The 16,638-nt window shown below is 44.5% G+C and overlaps 1 protein-coding gene across 1 annotated transcript in view; it reads right to left on the bottom strand.

The window, feature by feature from the left end:
• The window catches only part of ZDHHC5 (zinc finger DHHC-type palmitoyltransferase 5), a 92,010-nt gene that overhangs the window by 28,098 nt on the left and 47,274 nt on the right, over positions 1-16,638 (bottom strand). The window contains exon 3 of the mRNA XM_068255545.1: positions 1,036-1,157. Coding sequence (XP_068111646.1) covers positions 1,036-1,157 — 122 coding nt within the window. The remainder of the gene's footprint in view (positions 1-1,035; positions 1,158-16,638) is intronic.

Raw genomic sequence — 16,638 nt, 5'->3', positions numbered from 1 at the left:
ATATGAAAAAAACTCCAGGCGAAATAAATTCAAATTTATTGAAGGACTTGAAACAGTAATTAGCCCATTATCATGCAAACAATACAACTTAATTGTATCTGTACACACACACACACACACACACACACACACACACACACACACACAAAATTCATTCTCTCACAGCAGTAAGTGCTGGTGAATAAGGGCTGGTTCACATTGGGGAGATTTTTCAGCGCTTTGCTAATCGCCCGCGATCAGCAAAACAATGCTACATGGATACATTCACACTGCAGCGGTAGCGATTTCAATTAATTGCAAACGAGCTGCATGCAGCGTTTTGAGGACGATTGCTATGTGATTCTCATTCTATTGAACGGGAATCACAAGCGCAAATCGCGGCAAATCACGAGATTTGGGCTGCTGAATCACGATAGCGGATGTAAACGCGATCGCGGTAAAGTATATATATAATATATTGCTCCCGCTGATGACACCAGGAGCATACCATACCCAGTATGGTCTGTGCCTGCGCAGTATGCTCCTGGTGACATTAGCGGGAGCGAGGACACGGCAATGAAGGCGCAGTGGTTTTCAGACTTTAAAGTCTGAAATTCCAGAAGTGAACCGGAGGCGGGGCCGGAGCATCGGTGAGTGGCTGTGCAGGCACAGGATGTCTGCGGGGACCATTAGAAGCCCCAGGTAAGTTCAACTCATTTTCCCCCGACCCCCTACAGTATTCCTTTAATAAAGAATTTGTCCCACAACTTTAGATTTTGGCTCCTTATGTTATTGAGTTTGACACCACTCCTTTAAGGTTTGGTAGTAGCAGTAGAGCATTGTACCATGTTAGCAGTCAGTGAAAGCAGGAATCACACTAATTTTAAACTTCTTGCTTTTGAAAGAAAGGGCAGCCTCATGCTAGAATTGCCTTTAACAACTACTTAGCTTCTACTGTACATGTTCCAGACTACATAAGAAATAGAGGAAAATCAGTTTGAAGTGGCACTATAGAGAGAGTTCAGCTTTCTATCAATCAGGAACATACAGTCGTACCTCGAGGGAAAATTCCAGGATCCATAAATGTGGCCATGCTGAAATTGGCCAACACAAATAGAAACATGACAGCGTTATAAGCTGGAAGCGCCGGAGATACCTCCACACTGAGCCATGGACATCTGTGGAGACACAAGGCAGACAGCAGTTAATAAAAATTCCATACAAGTACAATCAATAAGTGAGTTGCTATAGCTCATCCTTGCAAATTAAGTCAGAAGCTCTCCTTCAACCACATTCCTGTAAGATGTATATGGAGTACTGGAGCACATTACCATAACCACACCTTTGTGTAAAAACCCAGCTACCTGCACCTAACATCACCTTCGCCTTCCTAACCTCAAACCACTTTTAAACAGAACTAATGATAAAATATCCTCTCCTATAAATAACCAAACTATTACAATTGGCAAAAGAAAATCATTTTTAAAAAGTGCCTGAAAAGGTCAATTGTTTTACTTTCACTTTGTCCTGTGAACCCTATGGCCTGGAACCCACTGAAAACCGCAAACGCAAAACGCAACCGCTAGCGTTTTGTCTGAGCGGTTTGCAAGCGGATTCATGCGCGTTTTTGGTCGTGTTTTGCAACATTGTATTTTTTCCCCAACGGGTGCCTAGCGTTTTGCGTTTTGCGGTTTTATCCTGATTGGTCCTGTGAATTATTTTTCATTTTGTTACAGTGTGCTGAACCGCAAAACGCTAGCAAAACCGCTCAGTTTAGGTTTTGCTGAGCGTTTCTGCTAGCGTTTCAATACTTTACATTGAAGCGCTAACGCTCCCAAAATGCTGCAGGTCCTGCGTTTGCGTTTCTGGGAAACGCAAACGCTCCTGTGGAAGTTGCCCCATCCATTAACATTAGCCCAGCGTTTTGGCAAACTGCTAGCGTATCGCAGTGCTGCCAAAACGCTGCCAAAAGCGCTCCTGTGGGTTCCAGCCCTATGAGTGTGTACTGAGCTTTTTAGGCTGCTAGAGACCTTTCCTTTATTTCAAAGGCTGTCACGGACAACACATGATTTAAGGCAGAAAGCTTCTATATGCTAGCTACTCTAGAGTTAAAGGCAACCTAAACTGAGAAGGATATGGATTTTTCCTTTTAAAATAATACCAGTTGCCTGACTCTCCTGCTGATCCTGTGTCTCTAATACTTTCAGCCACAGCCCCTCAACAAGCATGCAGATCAGGTGCTCTGACTTAAGTCAGACTGGATTAGCGGCATGCTTGTTTAAGGTGTGTGATTCAGCCACTACTGCAGCCAAAGAGATCAGTAGGACTGCCAAGCAACTGGTATTGTTTAAAAGGAAAAATCCATATCCATCTCAGTTACGGTTCCCTTTCACTGTATTTTCTGGACTAAAAAGCTTACTGACCAAAACTTTCATATTATTATGCAAAACGGCTTTTTACAGTTTGCTAAGGCCTGGTTCACATTGGCGTTCGCCGTCAGGATTTTACGGACCGGATCCGGACCGTATACTGTACAAGCGGAACGGACGTTCGGCGATCCAATGTAACTCTATGGATCCGTACACATTCGTCCGTTCCTCACTGACCGGATCCGGACTCTGGGATACGGTCCGGATTTTTCCAACCTGCTCTATTTTTGCCGTACGCTTCATCCGGCCGCCGCACCCGGACCGGATCCTGACTACACCATCCGCACAGCAGAAACCAATTAGAAACTGAAATGACACAACACACTGGCTATAAAACCCGGCCTATGTACCCCACTTCCATAGCATTTTCTCTGGTGATAGCGGCCATTTTGGATGGTGACACATGGGCCCAGCATTTGAGGAGTGGAGCAGTAGTGAGTTCTTGCTGGAGCCATTTGGGACCATGTCATAAGAAGAGGTCAGGACTTTCACACCTGAAGACCTGATTCTACAGGTGCAGCAGCTACCTGCCCTGTGGGACAAGGGGCACCAAGACCACAGCAATGTCAGGCTGTGCAAAAGACTGTGGGAGCAGATAGCCAAGTCCTACGTCGAGGGGTTTCACGACCTGCCCGGCAAAGAGAAAACGGCACAGGGTATGTTGACTACAAGTGTTGTTTGGGGGAGGGGGGGGGGCTTGTGGCTTTTAATTTGTGTTTTGTTTGACCTCCCAGACCCCAGGAATTTATATAGTCTGTTATCTCTTTAAAAAATGGATCCGGATAGCAACCGGATCCGTAACGGATAAAAATCCGGATGCAAACGCACCAGATCCTGACCGAATCCGGACCGGATCCGGACATCTGGTCCGTTTTGGTAAAAAACGCAAATGTGAACCGGGTCTAACTGACTGGGGAGAGAAGTGAATTATGATTTTTACGAAGAGGACAGAGTTGAGTCAAAGGCAGGCAGAGTGTGTTCACTCTGATAAGGTCTTCTCTTGATTGTTGACTTTGACAAAAGCAGCAGGATGAATTCAGAAGTGTTTCGGGCAATATTATCTGCTCATACTCAGCCAAATGCTTCAGAACTCATTGGAAGGCGCTTCACAGTGCAGACAGACAATGACCTAAAGCATACTGCAAAAGCAACCAAAGAATTTTTGAAGGGAAAGAAGTGGAATGTTATGCAATGACCAAGTCAATCACCTGACCTGAATCCGATTGAGCATGCATTTCACCTGCTGAAGACAAAACTGAAGGGAAAATGCCTCAAGAACAAGCAGGGACAGTTGCAGTAGAGGTCTGGCAGAGCATCACCAGAGATGAAACCATCTGGTGATGAATATGTGTTCCAGACTTTAGGCTGTCATTGACTGCAAAGTATTGGTAACCAAGTATTAAAAAGTGGCTGTGTATAGAGTCAAAAATTGTGTCAATGTCCCAATATTTATGGACTTGACTGTACCTTTTGCTCATTCATACAACCAGTCTGTGATAACTGTGACTGGCTTACAGTGATCACCTGGTAATGAGCCAATGAAACGGGCTCCATACCGATAGGAAGAAGCGTGGCTGTCATATGACAGCTGAGCCCGCAGTCGTGGCTAGCAGCATCACGGGAAGCTTATATATACTAAGTAACATCTATGCAGTAAGAATAAAGCCTGATGTGTAGCTGTGTCACTAATAGAGATGGTCAATGAGATGGAAATAATTCTGCATAGATGCTGGTTTATGCAAATGTATGCACTCCCTTTGCTCATGAAATCAAAAAATTTTATGTTGTTAAAATTTGGTTTGGTGACTACAAATTAAAGGGTACCTGAGACGGATGAAAAGAAAAGTTTTATACTTACCTGGGGCTTCCTCCAGCCCCCTTCAGGCTAATCCAGTCCCTCGCTGTCCTCCTCCGCCACATGGATCTTCTGCTAGGAGTCCCGGTAATTCAGCCAGTCAGCGCAGTCCGGCCGTGTGCCGCTTCCACAGCCAGGAGCGTTCTTCATCTGTGCAATAGTGCTGCGCAGGTGTAGTATGCTCCCGGCAGCGGAGGGTGTGCATGCGCACTACGCCGGACTGGCTCAAGTACCTGGACTCATAGCAGAAGATCCAGGTGGCGGAGGAGGACAGCAAGGGACTGATTAGCCTGCAGGAGGCTGGAGGAAGCCCCAGGTATGTATAAAACTTTAATTTCATCCGTCTCAGGTTTACTTTGTTACACAGTAGTACTATATTCTACATATGCACTTCCCACAGAGCTGAAAGTAATCCACTGAGAATGTGGTGCACATTGAACACAGAGGTGTTGTCTATCACCCATAAACCTGGTTGTTAAGCTTGGAGGTGTAATCTCCACAGTCAGCATACAACACATAAGCTGACGTGAAGGAGGTACACACACCAGCACAAGGGATCAGGATATCCCCAGTTTAGTGGAGGAGAGGACTGACTCCAATAGGAGATTGTGGCGCACAGAGCCGGTGCAGATCCGAACAGCCACAAACAACACTTTCGTAATAACGTCTCAGCGCAAAGTAGCGCTGAGCGCAAAAACCAGGACTGAGGAGATCAGAATAAGTAGACAGAATGAACGCTTGCTAGCTAGCGGCTACTTAGCGACAGCAAGCGTCCAAAACCAGACAGACTGGAATGAGGCAGCCAATGCGTTGCGGCGATGGCGTGCCTCACAAAGACAGGACAGGATAGTCAGAAAATAGCAGGATCGAGACAGATGAACGTAACACAGATAAAATACACAATAAGTATGTTTTCCTAGCGTATTACAATTACAGCTATCAATGAAACTATTCGTAACGTCTGACTAACATATGTATATATCGGCAATGAACCGATATATGACATAAGCAGGAACTCTGACTAAGACTGGAGTAATACAGGGAACAGGACTCAGAAGGATTCGTTATCTCTTCGCAGAGATGAACGCAATCCACAAACAGGACCAGGAACAGGATAACTAGCTCAGCACGGGTGTTCACGGTACGCGCAAACTACCAAAACGTGCTGGAAAACTGACTAACTGAACACAGGAAATAAACAGTTCGTGTACGTATATATCAGCGACACTGATATATCAACGTAACACAAATACAAGGAAAATAACAAAATGCGCAAGTATGCGTATATATTGGCGATGAACCAATATATGACACAAGACAAGCAAGTAGCAACTTCTAGAACAAGAGCAGAACTAGGAGGACTCGCTGACCCCTTCGCAGGAGTCAGCGCAGTCCACACGGACCAGGAACGAGGTGGGGCACGAGCAGAGTAACAGATAGAGTCTGAAACTATGGTAGCCCATGAGACATTGCAGGAAGCAGTTCTTTATACTGAGGTCATCCAATGGGAGCAGACCTGCAGATTCCCACACAAGTGAATGGTAATTAATCACAGGCTGATAGCAGGAAAAGGCAGACAATGATATGCAGCCTGCAGGAAAGGGACTGCCCCTCCACTGCAGCAGACAATGTTTGTTTACACAAGAGCATGTCAAACTGTCATTAATTTCAGAGTGACTGCAGATGGAATCAGCAACTAGTTCAAGTGCAAACCAAACTATGCAAGAAAATGCATGTAATGACATCAGAACTGCTTGGATTACAATACCACTGCAGCCAGCAATAAACGCTGCAGACATGATCATAACATTACCCCCCCCCTTAAAAGCGGATACCAGACGCTTTTTGAAACTGAAATTCCCAACAAAACAATCTGACTGATAATTCATGATGACCGGGACAGCCCGGCAAGACCAAATTCCAGAATCAGTCCCCACAAGACTGGACCCGTCAGAACCAGAACCTACAGAACCATGCCCGTCAGCACCACAAGCCTCAGTGTGATACCCATCAGAAACACGACTTCCAGAGAAAAGCCCCCAGAAACTCTCTGAGCGATACCCACCGCCTTCTCGGGACTGTCCAAAAACGCCAAAGCCTTTGCAATGCCCACCGGAACTGTCCCCACCAACACAAAACCCACCGTTGAACCAGTCCAAGGTACCAGGACAAGTTTCCTCAGAGATCTCCCAGAACACTTGGAAGCTCCAAAGAGATCCCCACAGGTCAGAACGCCCCTTAGGTTCACATGGAGAACCATCAAGAACCCCTATGGAACCCAGGGCAACTCTAGAGTCAGGGTCACAAGGACAAACATCAAGATCAGGGTTTTTAGGGACCAGAACCATCTCCGGGCATGCAGGCCAACCGGCAACATCAGAACATGTCTCCACTAGGGAAGCGTGTGAGCACGCCAACACAGACACACTTGGGCACTCTGGCATACGAAGCACATCTGGGCACACTGGCACAAGAGAGACTTCTGGGCATGTCAAGGAACTGCAAACCTCAAAGTCAGTCAAGGTAGGACCGAAACCAGGACTGGGCAAAAAAAAATCATCATGACTAGACTTCACAGTTACTGGATTGTCACTAAAAAATGCAGGATTAGACTTAGATGTCTCTGATTCCAGCAAAGTTATTAACAAATCATGTTCAGGGGCATTTACAAGACAGGACAAATCTTCTGATGTATGCACCGAACTAGACAGGGTTCCCATAACTTCTTCTGGACTAGACAGAGACTCATTAAATACACTGGATTGGAGCTCATGAAGGGCTGCAAAACAAGTCAGTAGTGCAGCAATCCCCACTGAACTAGGCAAAACTGAGTAACTCACTGGACAGGAAGGGGACTCAGGAACTTCTGCCACACCGGCCAGAGAACCAGAATTTTCCAGGATACAGGGCTGGGTTTCAGAAACACTCATTAACCCGGACTGAAATTCTGAGATTTCTATTATTTTTTCCAGCGAGTCAGAATTATCCATGTTACAGGGCAAGACTTTTGAAACATTCAGAGGACAGGGCTGGAGTTCCTCGGCTGTTACAACACTGGAGAGGGACTCAACAACATTGGTTAAATCAGACTGTGTACAGGGCAAGGTATCTGACACACTTGCTGACGAGGACAATATTTCAATGGCTTCTGCTTCGCTGGGCAGAAATTCATCAAGTTTTATTAGAGCCGACTGTAATTCCAAAACAGCTGCTAGACAAGTGAATATTACTGTAACACCAACTGAGGTAAGCAGTGCCTCAGACTGTTCTGCTAGAGGGTTTGAAGTATCCCAAGTACTGGGTGAAGCATAAGACTCTGTGACCACAGCTTCACTGGACAGGATCACCGAACAGTCCACACTGCAGGGCAAAACCATGGAAGCACCTGCTGGACAGCATAATGATTCTGTGACCTGAGTTTCATTGGAGAGATCTACTGCACAATTCATGGTACAGGGCAAGTTCACTGGAACATTTTCTGAACACGGTAATAATTCTGCGATTTCGGATTCACATAGCAGACGCTGTGAGTTATTCATGAGACTAGAGTGAGGTGTAGAAACAGGAAGATCAAAACACAATGTTTGCGCATCTAAATCACCATTCAATTGTGAAATTGGAAAATTCAGATGCTGGGGTTCTGAGATTTCTGGACAGGATTGCTGGGACTCAGAAACTGATGTAGTGCATCTATTGGCATCTGCTGGATCAGACAGGAGTTGAACTTTATTAACACAGGTAATTTCTGCAGAAGTGTTTGCAGAGACAGGCAAGATTTTTCTGGTGTCTGTTTCACTGAACAAAGACTCATGAGTACTGGCTAAGCTGGACTCAGAAGTCAGCAGGACCTCTGGGTCCTCTGCTGAGAAATTTGTGCATGGCAAGATTAAGGAAGTATTAGTAATTTCTGTCTTACTGGGAAGTAACACTGAGTTATCCATGGTACAGGGTGGAATTACAGGAACTTCAATTTTACACAAAAGGAGCTCTGAATCACTCGCTGAATCAGCCAAAGGTGCTGAAGCAGGCGAGTCCTCAGGAACTGAGGAAGTGGAACAATCTCCACTAGACAGTGTGTCTTCCCTGGTATCAACTGATTGAATCGCATAAAAATCGTCCAGAATCATTCTCCACACATCGATCAATGGAGCCACAAAGTCATACCCACACACACCGGTCTTTATTAGGTTATAGGCAGACTTAATGCATGCATTCAATACTAATTCACTCTTTGCACTGTAAAACTGACAAAATGAACTTGCATCTTTCTTCCATTCATAGACCAGAGCTTCCATCTCTCCTTTCTCAAATGGAGGATCCCATGCATATTTAACAGCTGAGCATTCCGGCTGATCATAGTTTGCAAATGTGTTAGTGGCAGAAACATACATTGGGTTATTTAGCAGGTGATTGGCCGATTTCTTATTCCTAAGGATCTCCAATACCTGTAGCAAGTGTTGAACTGTAGTGTATGCAAATTTCCCTTGCTGCACGAATAAATTGATCTGTTCAATACTCTGTAATATATCTTCATAATCATATTCAGATAATTCATTTAAACAAGAACTTTTATTTTCCCCGGCTAGCAATGAAAGTTCATTAGTAGTTTCATAGGTCCATTTGACTCCCCTGAATGGTGACTGAATTTCATTATCTGCTACTGGCGGAGTCTCATTACAGATCTGATGCGCAGTCGCCAAGGGCAACGACTCCGCTGATTGTAACGCTTTTCTTTTGGAGCGTTTACGTTTGGCTTTAGACCCTGCTGCCTTAGCAGAAGAAAAGTTATCAGAACAATTATCTGCTTGCTGATTATTTTTGTAGGCAGTAGAAGGAGCAGCTGATTGACAAGCTGCCAGGAGCTTATCAACAGGGCTAGGCAAATCGGTTTTGCGCAGCCAGTTATGGATCACAAACGCTAGAAATTCCAGTGGTCTTTCTTTTAAATTGGTATGATCCAAGACATCGTAGGCCCACTGAAACAATCTTCCCTTAAATAAAACATAAACTAGCTGGGGGGCCCACGTTGAAACAGGAGTAGCCTGGAGCTCAGGATTGGCCAGGAACCTGGCACATTCAGAAAAAAACTCATTTTCTGTTTCAGAATTGAGCTTCTCAAATTTCTTAAAGGAACAGGAACCATAACAAACAGTGTCATTTTTGCTGGGAACCCCCCCCACAATGGGGATTGGTAATGGGGCTACCATAATGTTAAGCTTGGAGGTGTAATCTCCACAGTCAGCATACAACACATAAGCTGACGTGAAGGAGGTACACACACCAGCACAAGGGATCAGGATATCCCCAGTTTAGTGGAGGAGAGGACTGACTCCAATAGGAGATTGTGGCGCACAGAGCCGGTGCAGATCCGAACAGCCACAAACAACACTTTCGTTATAACGTCTCAGCGCAAAGTAGCGCTGAGCGCAAAAACCAGGACTGAGGAGATCAGAATAAGTAGACAGAATGAACGCTTGCTAGCTAGCGGCTACTTAGCGACAGCAAGCGTCCAAAACCAGACAGACTGGAATGAGGCAGCCAATGCGTTGCGGCGATGGCGTGCCTCACAAAGACAGGACAGGATAGTCAGAAAATAGCAGGATCGAGACAGATGAACGTAACACAGATAAAATACACAATAAGTATGTTTTCCTAGCGTATTACAATTACAGCTATCAATGAAACTATTCGTAACGTCTGACTAACATATGTATATATCGGCAATGAACCGATATATGACATAAGCAGGAACTCTGACTAAGACTGGAGTAATACAGGGAACAGGACTCAGAAGGATTCGTTATCTCTTCGCAGAGATGAACGCAATCCACAAACAGGACCAGGAACAGGATAACTAGCTCAGCACGGGTGCTCACGGTACGCGCAAACTACCAAAACGTGCTGGAAAACTGACTAACTGAACACAGGAAATAAACAGTTCGTGTACGTATATATCAGCGACACTGATATATCAACGTAACACAAATACAAGGAAAATAACAAAATGCGCAAGTATGCGTATATATTGGCGATGAACCAATATATGACACAAGACAAGCAAGTAGCAACTTCTAGAACAAGAGCAGAACTAGGAGGACTCGCTGACCCCTTCGCAGGAGTCAGCGCAGTCCACACGGACCAGGAACGAGGTGGGGCACGAGCAGAGTAACAGATAGAGTCTGAAACTATGGTAGCCCATGAGACATTGCAGGAAGCAGTTCTTTATACTGAGGTCATCCAATGGGAGCAGACCTGCAGATTCCCACACAAGTGAATGGTAATTAATCACAGGCTGATAGCAGGAAAAGGCAGACAATGATATGCAGCCTGCAGGAAAGGGACTGCCCCTCCACTGCAGCAGACAATGTTTGTTTACACAAGAGCATGTCAAACTGTCATTAATTTCAGAGTGACTGCAGATGGAATCAGCAACTAGTTCAAGTGCAAACCAAACTATGCAAGAAAATGCATGTAATGACATCAGAACTGCTTGGATTACAATACCACTGCAGCCAGCAATAAACGCTGCAGACATGATCATAACACTGGTTCAGATTGTGCATGAAGAATCTGTGTAATAGAGGAAGAATTTCCTCATTCTCCTGCAGAGTACCTGCACATCACTCTTACATGTACCCACAGTTACATTGCCTAGGGCCTGATAGATGTTCTTTGTTCCGGTCTGTACCTTCTACAAGTACTATTATCAAGGACTAGTTTTAGTCTATGACTAAAAGTATTAGAGGCATAAGATCTGCCAGATATCCAGGTAACTGGTATTGTTTAAAAAGGAATAAATATGGCAGCCTCCATATCCTTCTCACTTCAGCTGTTTTTTTAAATTCCTAAGCGCTGGCAGTTAAGAGATGAATATCATGTTACATACTTTCAATCAACAAGATTGTAATATGCAAAGAGTCGGAGTCGAGGAGTCGGTGGAATCCTAACCTGAGGAGTCGGTGGATTTTTGTACCGACTCCTCAGCCCTGTATTCAACAACGTGGTAACCCAACTTATTATACATGTGTGGCTCCCTAACCCTTTAGGCCTCTTTCAAACAGGCAGCAGACAGGCAGTGAAATCATTGCCTGTCAGCTGCTCTCCTGCACCAGCCGGGCTCTTGCTAGCACTTGGTGCCGGCGCTGTACAGACTGCCACACCTGTAGTCATATCTGAATGCGACCGCCGATGTACTGTGCGACATGTCGTTGTCCTCTGCTCTGGGTAACGTCACCGCATGTCAAGTGCCGACATGCGTGGTGTTACAACCGCTGCTGTTCTACTGCATTTAAACTGCACTCATAGATGGCAGATGGGAGGCTGAACTGCTCAGCAAGATGCAGTTCAGTCATCCATCTGAAAGAGGCTTTACATACAGTATGTAAATGTCAGAGGCTTAGGTGCTAACATTACGAAGCTGTTGGATATGCAAAGCATGGCCTGACTGGTAAAAATCAGTGTATGAAAAGTGGGCTTGGCCAGGCATACAGTTAGAGAGACTCTGTAATATACAAAAACGTCCCCTGGGAGGTACTTACCTTGGGAGGGGGAAGCCTCAGGGTCCCAATGAGGTTTCCGCAGGCAATCCAGCGCTGGCTCCCCCGAAGCCTCCTGTAATCCTCCCCCGACAAGCAGAGATTTATTTACCTCTCCAGGATCTAGCGCAGACGCAGTAGCCGCACTTCCTTCGGGTAAGGCGAAAATAGCTGAACCCGATCGTATCCGCTCTACTGTGCAGGCGCAAAAGGACTCGTGCCTGCGCAGTAGAGCGGATCGATTGGGTTCGGCATTTCCGCCTTACCCGAATGAAAAGCCGCTAGTACGCCTACGCTGGATCGCAGAGAAGTAAATATTTACATCTCCGCACCTCGGGGGACCCGGGCAGGCTAAAGGAGCAACGGAGGAGGAAGGGGGAGGCCTCGTTAGGATCCAGCAGCTACCAAGGCAAGTATCCCCCAGAGGGGTATATTTTTATCACATGATTTCTTTAAAGCAAGTCTGAAGCGTTTTTTAAAAATAAAACAAAGAGATACTCACCTAAAGAGAGGGGAATATCTCTGGGTCCCATACAGCCTTCCTGTTCTCCTGCCGGTCTCCTCATTCTACAGCCGGCTCCTCCGTTTGAATCTCACGCCACGGGAGACTTTGACAGTCTTCGGAAGCACTTGGGCTCCCGAAGACTGGCGGCTCTGTACTGCCCACACGCGCGCAAGAGAGAGAGAGGGCAATCATGTGCGCAGTACGGAGCGTCCGTCTTCGGAGACTGCCAAAGCCTACACAACGTGGAAGAGAGCAGTCTACCACCGAACGGTTGTGGATTGCTAACAGTGGAGCCTACAGGGACCGAGAGGAGAATGGTAAGGTTCCATAGGACCAAGAGCCTTCACTCTCCGTATCTGTTTTTTATTTTTTTTAAATCTCTTCAGAATCCCTTTAAAGAGAGACTGAAGCCACAGTCCTTTCTAGTATTAATGCCCTACCTGAAACACTGCATCCCTGCGGCTTAACACTAAATTAATCCCCCCCGAAATCCCCTGGGGAAAATGCAGGAATCACTTCCGCATAGAAGCAGAGCTTTGAGCAGTAGCTCTGCCTCTACTCTGTCAATCTGTGCGGATCTCCGCCTCTCCCCATCCCTCTCAGTCTTCTTTCACTGAGAGGGGTGGAGAGAGGCGGGGATCAGCACAGATTGATTGGACTGGAGGCCGAGCTACAGCCCAAAGCTCTGCCTCCCCCGGGCAGCAAAATCCACGACTTACAAATCCGTGGATTTTTGCCCTGGGAGTTTGAAGGGGGGGGGGGGTATGCAGTGTTTCAGGAAGGGCATTAATACTAAACAGCACTGTGAAGTAAAAATGTTTTTTTTGCGAGGCTTCAGAGTCTCTTTAAATTAGTAGGGATGGTCAGAATTGCCAAATTCCAAACCCAACTGAATTCTGTTTTGCAATTCTGAATTCCGAGCAGAAATTCAGCAGAATTGTGCAGTCAATACTGCAGATTTTGGCAGTTAATTGCGCAGCCCCATATATGCTTCTGTCAACAAATTTCCTGGGTATGTTAGGGAGAATAGTGGGAACACGTCACAAAACTGCTCAAAAAGACCTTGTAGTTTTTGAGAAAATCGATTTTAAATAGTTAAAAGAAAATGTTTTTTTTTTAAAACTCGGGAAAATGACATTTTGCTGCAAGTCTGACCTAGCAATCAATGGGCTAGGTCACACTTGAAAGCAGATTTTGCTCGCAGAAAAGAACCCGGCATCTTGTGCATCTACCTTTCGTGTCCCCATCTCTCCCTCTAAATTGTAAGTCTTCGTGCAGGGTCCTCGTCCTTATGTCTCCTACCTGATCATGCACCTCCATTAATGTACACCGATCCCATTCCCATGGATCTGAGAGAACTCGACTTGCCTTATCTCCATGCTCCCATCCAGTGACTGACTAAGCATTACCTTGTACTCATACTGTGCTGCGTGATCTGGTTTGCATGTATTCATGTAATGTCTTATTGCTGAATGTCACCCCTAAATATTGTCTGTAACCTAAACTAATGTACAGAGCTGCATAATATTTTGACGCTTTACAAATAAATAAATAATACATTTGTCAGCTTTCTCTATAAATTACATTAGTTGCTGTGAGGCAGGGGTCACACCTGTCTTTCAGGTATCTGAAAAGTGTAGAAAACTGAAAGACAAGTGTGACCCCTGCCAACGTTTTAAAATCAATATTCTCAAAAACTACAAGGTCTATAAGAGGGTTGTTTTTAAACTTGTTTGCACTAATCTCCGTAACATACCCTGCAAACTGGTGAGCATAGCAAGTATGGGGGCTTGGCAAATAACAGCTTAAGTCAGTGATATCAACTATATTGTATTTTCACAGCATTTCGTGCTCTAATTTGGAATTCCAAGGAGTTTGATTGCTTTTCCCTATTAATTTCTATGGCAATGGGGATAGGTGATTAACCGGTGAAATCCAGCATCCCAGAGTGCTAGTCCCTTAAAAGGGAATCTGAAGTGAAAATAAAACTTATGATATAATGATTTGTATGTATAGTACATCTAAAAAATAAAACATTAGCAGCAGAGATACGAGTCTAATATTGTTTCTAGTACAGGAATAGTTAAGAAATCCCAGTTGTTATCTATGCAAAAGAGCTTATCTGAGCTTCACCACTTTCAGAGTTGCAGAGGAGTTCTGTCTTCTGAAGCTTATTATCTCAAGTGTCTGTCACTGTATTTTGTTTTTTCCCCGCAGAGTAAAGTTCAAAAGATCACTAGTCTGCTCTGTTAAATCATTTAGAATGCTGAGTGTAGTGTGTAAATTGCAAATATTAGAGAATGATGCAATGTTATAAAAAAAAAAAAAAAAACACTACATAACTGAAAAAATATGAGACTCTTCTTTGCTATTAATATTCTGTTAAAGTGAAACTCCGGACTAAAAATCGACTCAGCAGCAGTGAAAAGACTTTGTGTTTCTTTAACAGTTTCACAGCATCAGAACTTTGTTTCTCTTATACAAGCCTCATTTTTAGCTGCACAGAAGAAAACTGCCCGGGCTTTTTTCCCTGATGCTGTGCAAAGCATGATGGGATTTCTGATTTTGTTGTTCTCGTTCTGCTGTTTTGGTGCAATTTTTTACATTTTGAATTTGACATTTGAAGCCTAGCGTGGGCAGCTGGGAGGGGTAATCAGGACACAGGATAGTTGGAACTGTGTCTCCTGCTCCTTGTCACCTCCTTTCAACCAAAAAGATGGCTGCCCCCATGACAAAGATGGCAGCCCCCATGAATCACAAACATTTGCCTGTTCTTTTAAAACAGTATGGGTAAGAGATTATATTACCTATCTATTCTAATTAACATAACTAATGTAACTTGATGACAGTATGTTTGTTTAGGCTGAAGTTCCCCTTAATTATCCATACTACACATATAATTAATTATATCATAATTTTATCACTTCAGTGTCACTTTAAAGCAGGGGTCCCCAAACGTTTTGGGTCGAGGGCCGGGTCATACTTCAGACTGCTGGGGGGCCGAAATGTACATGAAATGATGTAGAAGTCTTTGCGGGCCAGAGAGTGAAGCATACCCGGGTGACAATGACAACCTGCAGTCCAATTGGACAGCAGTGTCACCTTATGTGAAAGGTGATTGGAAACCAGGAAATTACTGCTTTCTGGCCTCCATGTGGATGGGTGGTGCCAGCACTGCTATTCTATATGCGTACCACCAATATTTAAAGATGAAGCTGACCGCATCTATAAGTATTACATGTTGTGTGTGGGTTGCCTGTAAAAAAGCCTCAGGGGGCCGCATTCGGCCCGTGGGCCTTAGTTTGAGGACCACTGCTTTAAAGAGTACCTAATGTGAACAAAAAAAACCTCAGTTTAACTTACCTGGGGCTTCTTCCAGATACCACCCCCCCTCCCCCCCCCCCCCCCCCAGTCCAGTCAATCCACAATTCTCCAATAAGCCTGAAAGCTGGCCAGTCGTAGGCTACTGAGCATGCACAGCCTTCGGCTCACTTGGATGGGAGCGTTGTGCCCATGCACGGTAGACATTTTTAAGTAATGTGGCCCAGGGCCCTGCATACAGCTGCCAGTAGGCTGATACAGCTGACCAGAGGATCGTGGAATGACAACCCGGCACAGAAGGACTGCAAGAAGCCCCAGGTAAGTTAAACTTCTATTTTTCAGTTTAGGTTCTCTTTAAGTATATCAAGAACCAGAGGACTAAAATACTTCTACAGAGTGCATCTACCAGAGGCAGCAATCCTAAAATGTAGTTTTGTCTACTAAAGTGGAGCCATTCAACCAAGTATGAGAAAAAGGAGCTGCACATCACACATTAATTGAAGCAGGGTGCATTACATTTTTGGATGTACAAAAATACTTCCATTTCTGTTTAGAGGACAACTGTAACAAGAGGGATATATGGAGGATGCCATATTTATTTCCTTTTAAAGAGACACTGAAGCAAAAAAAAAAAAATGATGATATTATGATTTGTATGTGTAGTACAGGTAAGAAATAAAACATTAAGATCAGATACATCAGTCTAATTGTTTCCAGTACAGGAAGAGTTAAGAAACTCCAGTTGTTATCTCTATGCAAAAAAGCCATTAAGCTCTACGACTTTCAAAGTTGTGGAGAGGGCTGTTATCTGACTTTTATTATCTCAACTGTTTTCTTTTTCTCTGCCAGAGGAGAGGTCATTAGTGCGCAGACTGCTCTGAAAGAATAATTTTGAATGCTGAGTGTTGTGTAATCTGCACATATTAGAGAATGATGCAATGTTAGAAAAAACACTATATACCTGAAAATAAAAATATGAGAATATTTTCTTTGCTGCTAATCTTCTAGTAATTA

Source organism: Hyperolius riggenbachi, chromosome 10, assembly GCF_040937935.1.
Source record: "Hyperolius riggenbachi isolate aHypRig1 chromosome 10, aHypRig1.pri, whole genome shotgun sequence".
Lineage (NCBI taxonomy): Eukaryota > Metazoa > Chordata > Amphibia > Anura > Hyperoliidae > Hyperolius > Hyperolius riggenbachi.
The sequence above is the reverse complement of the archived record's forward strand: the minus strand, read 5'-3'. Positions and strand labels throughout refer to the sequence as shown.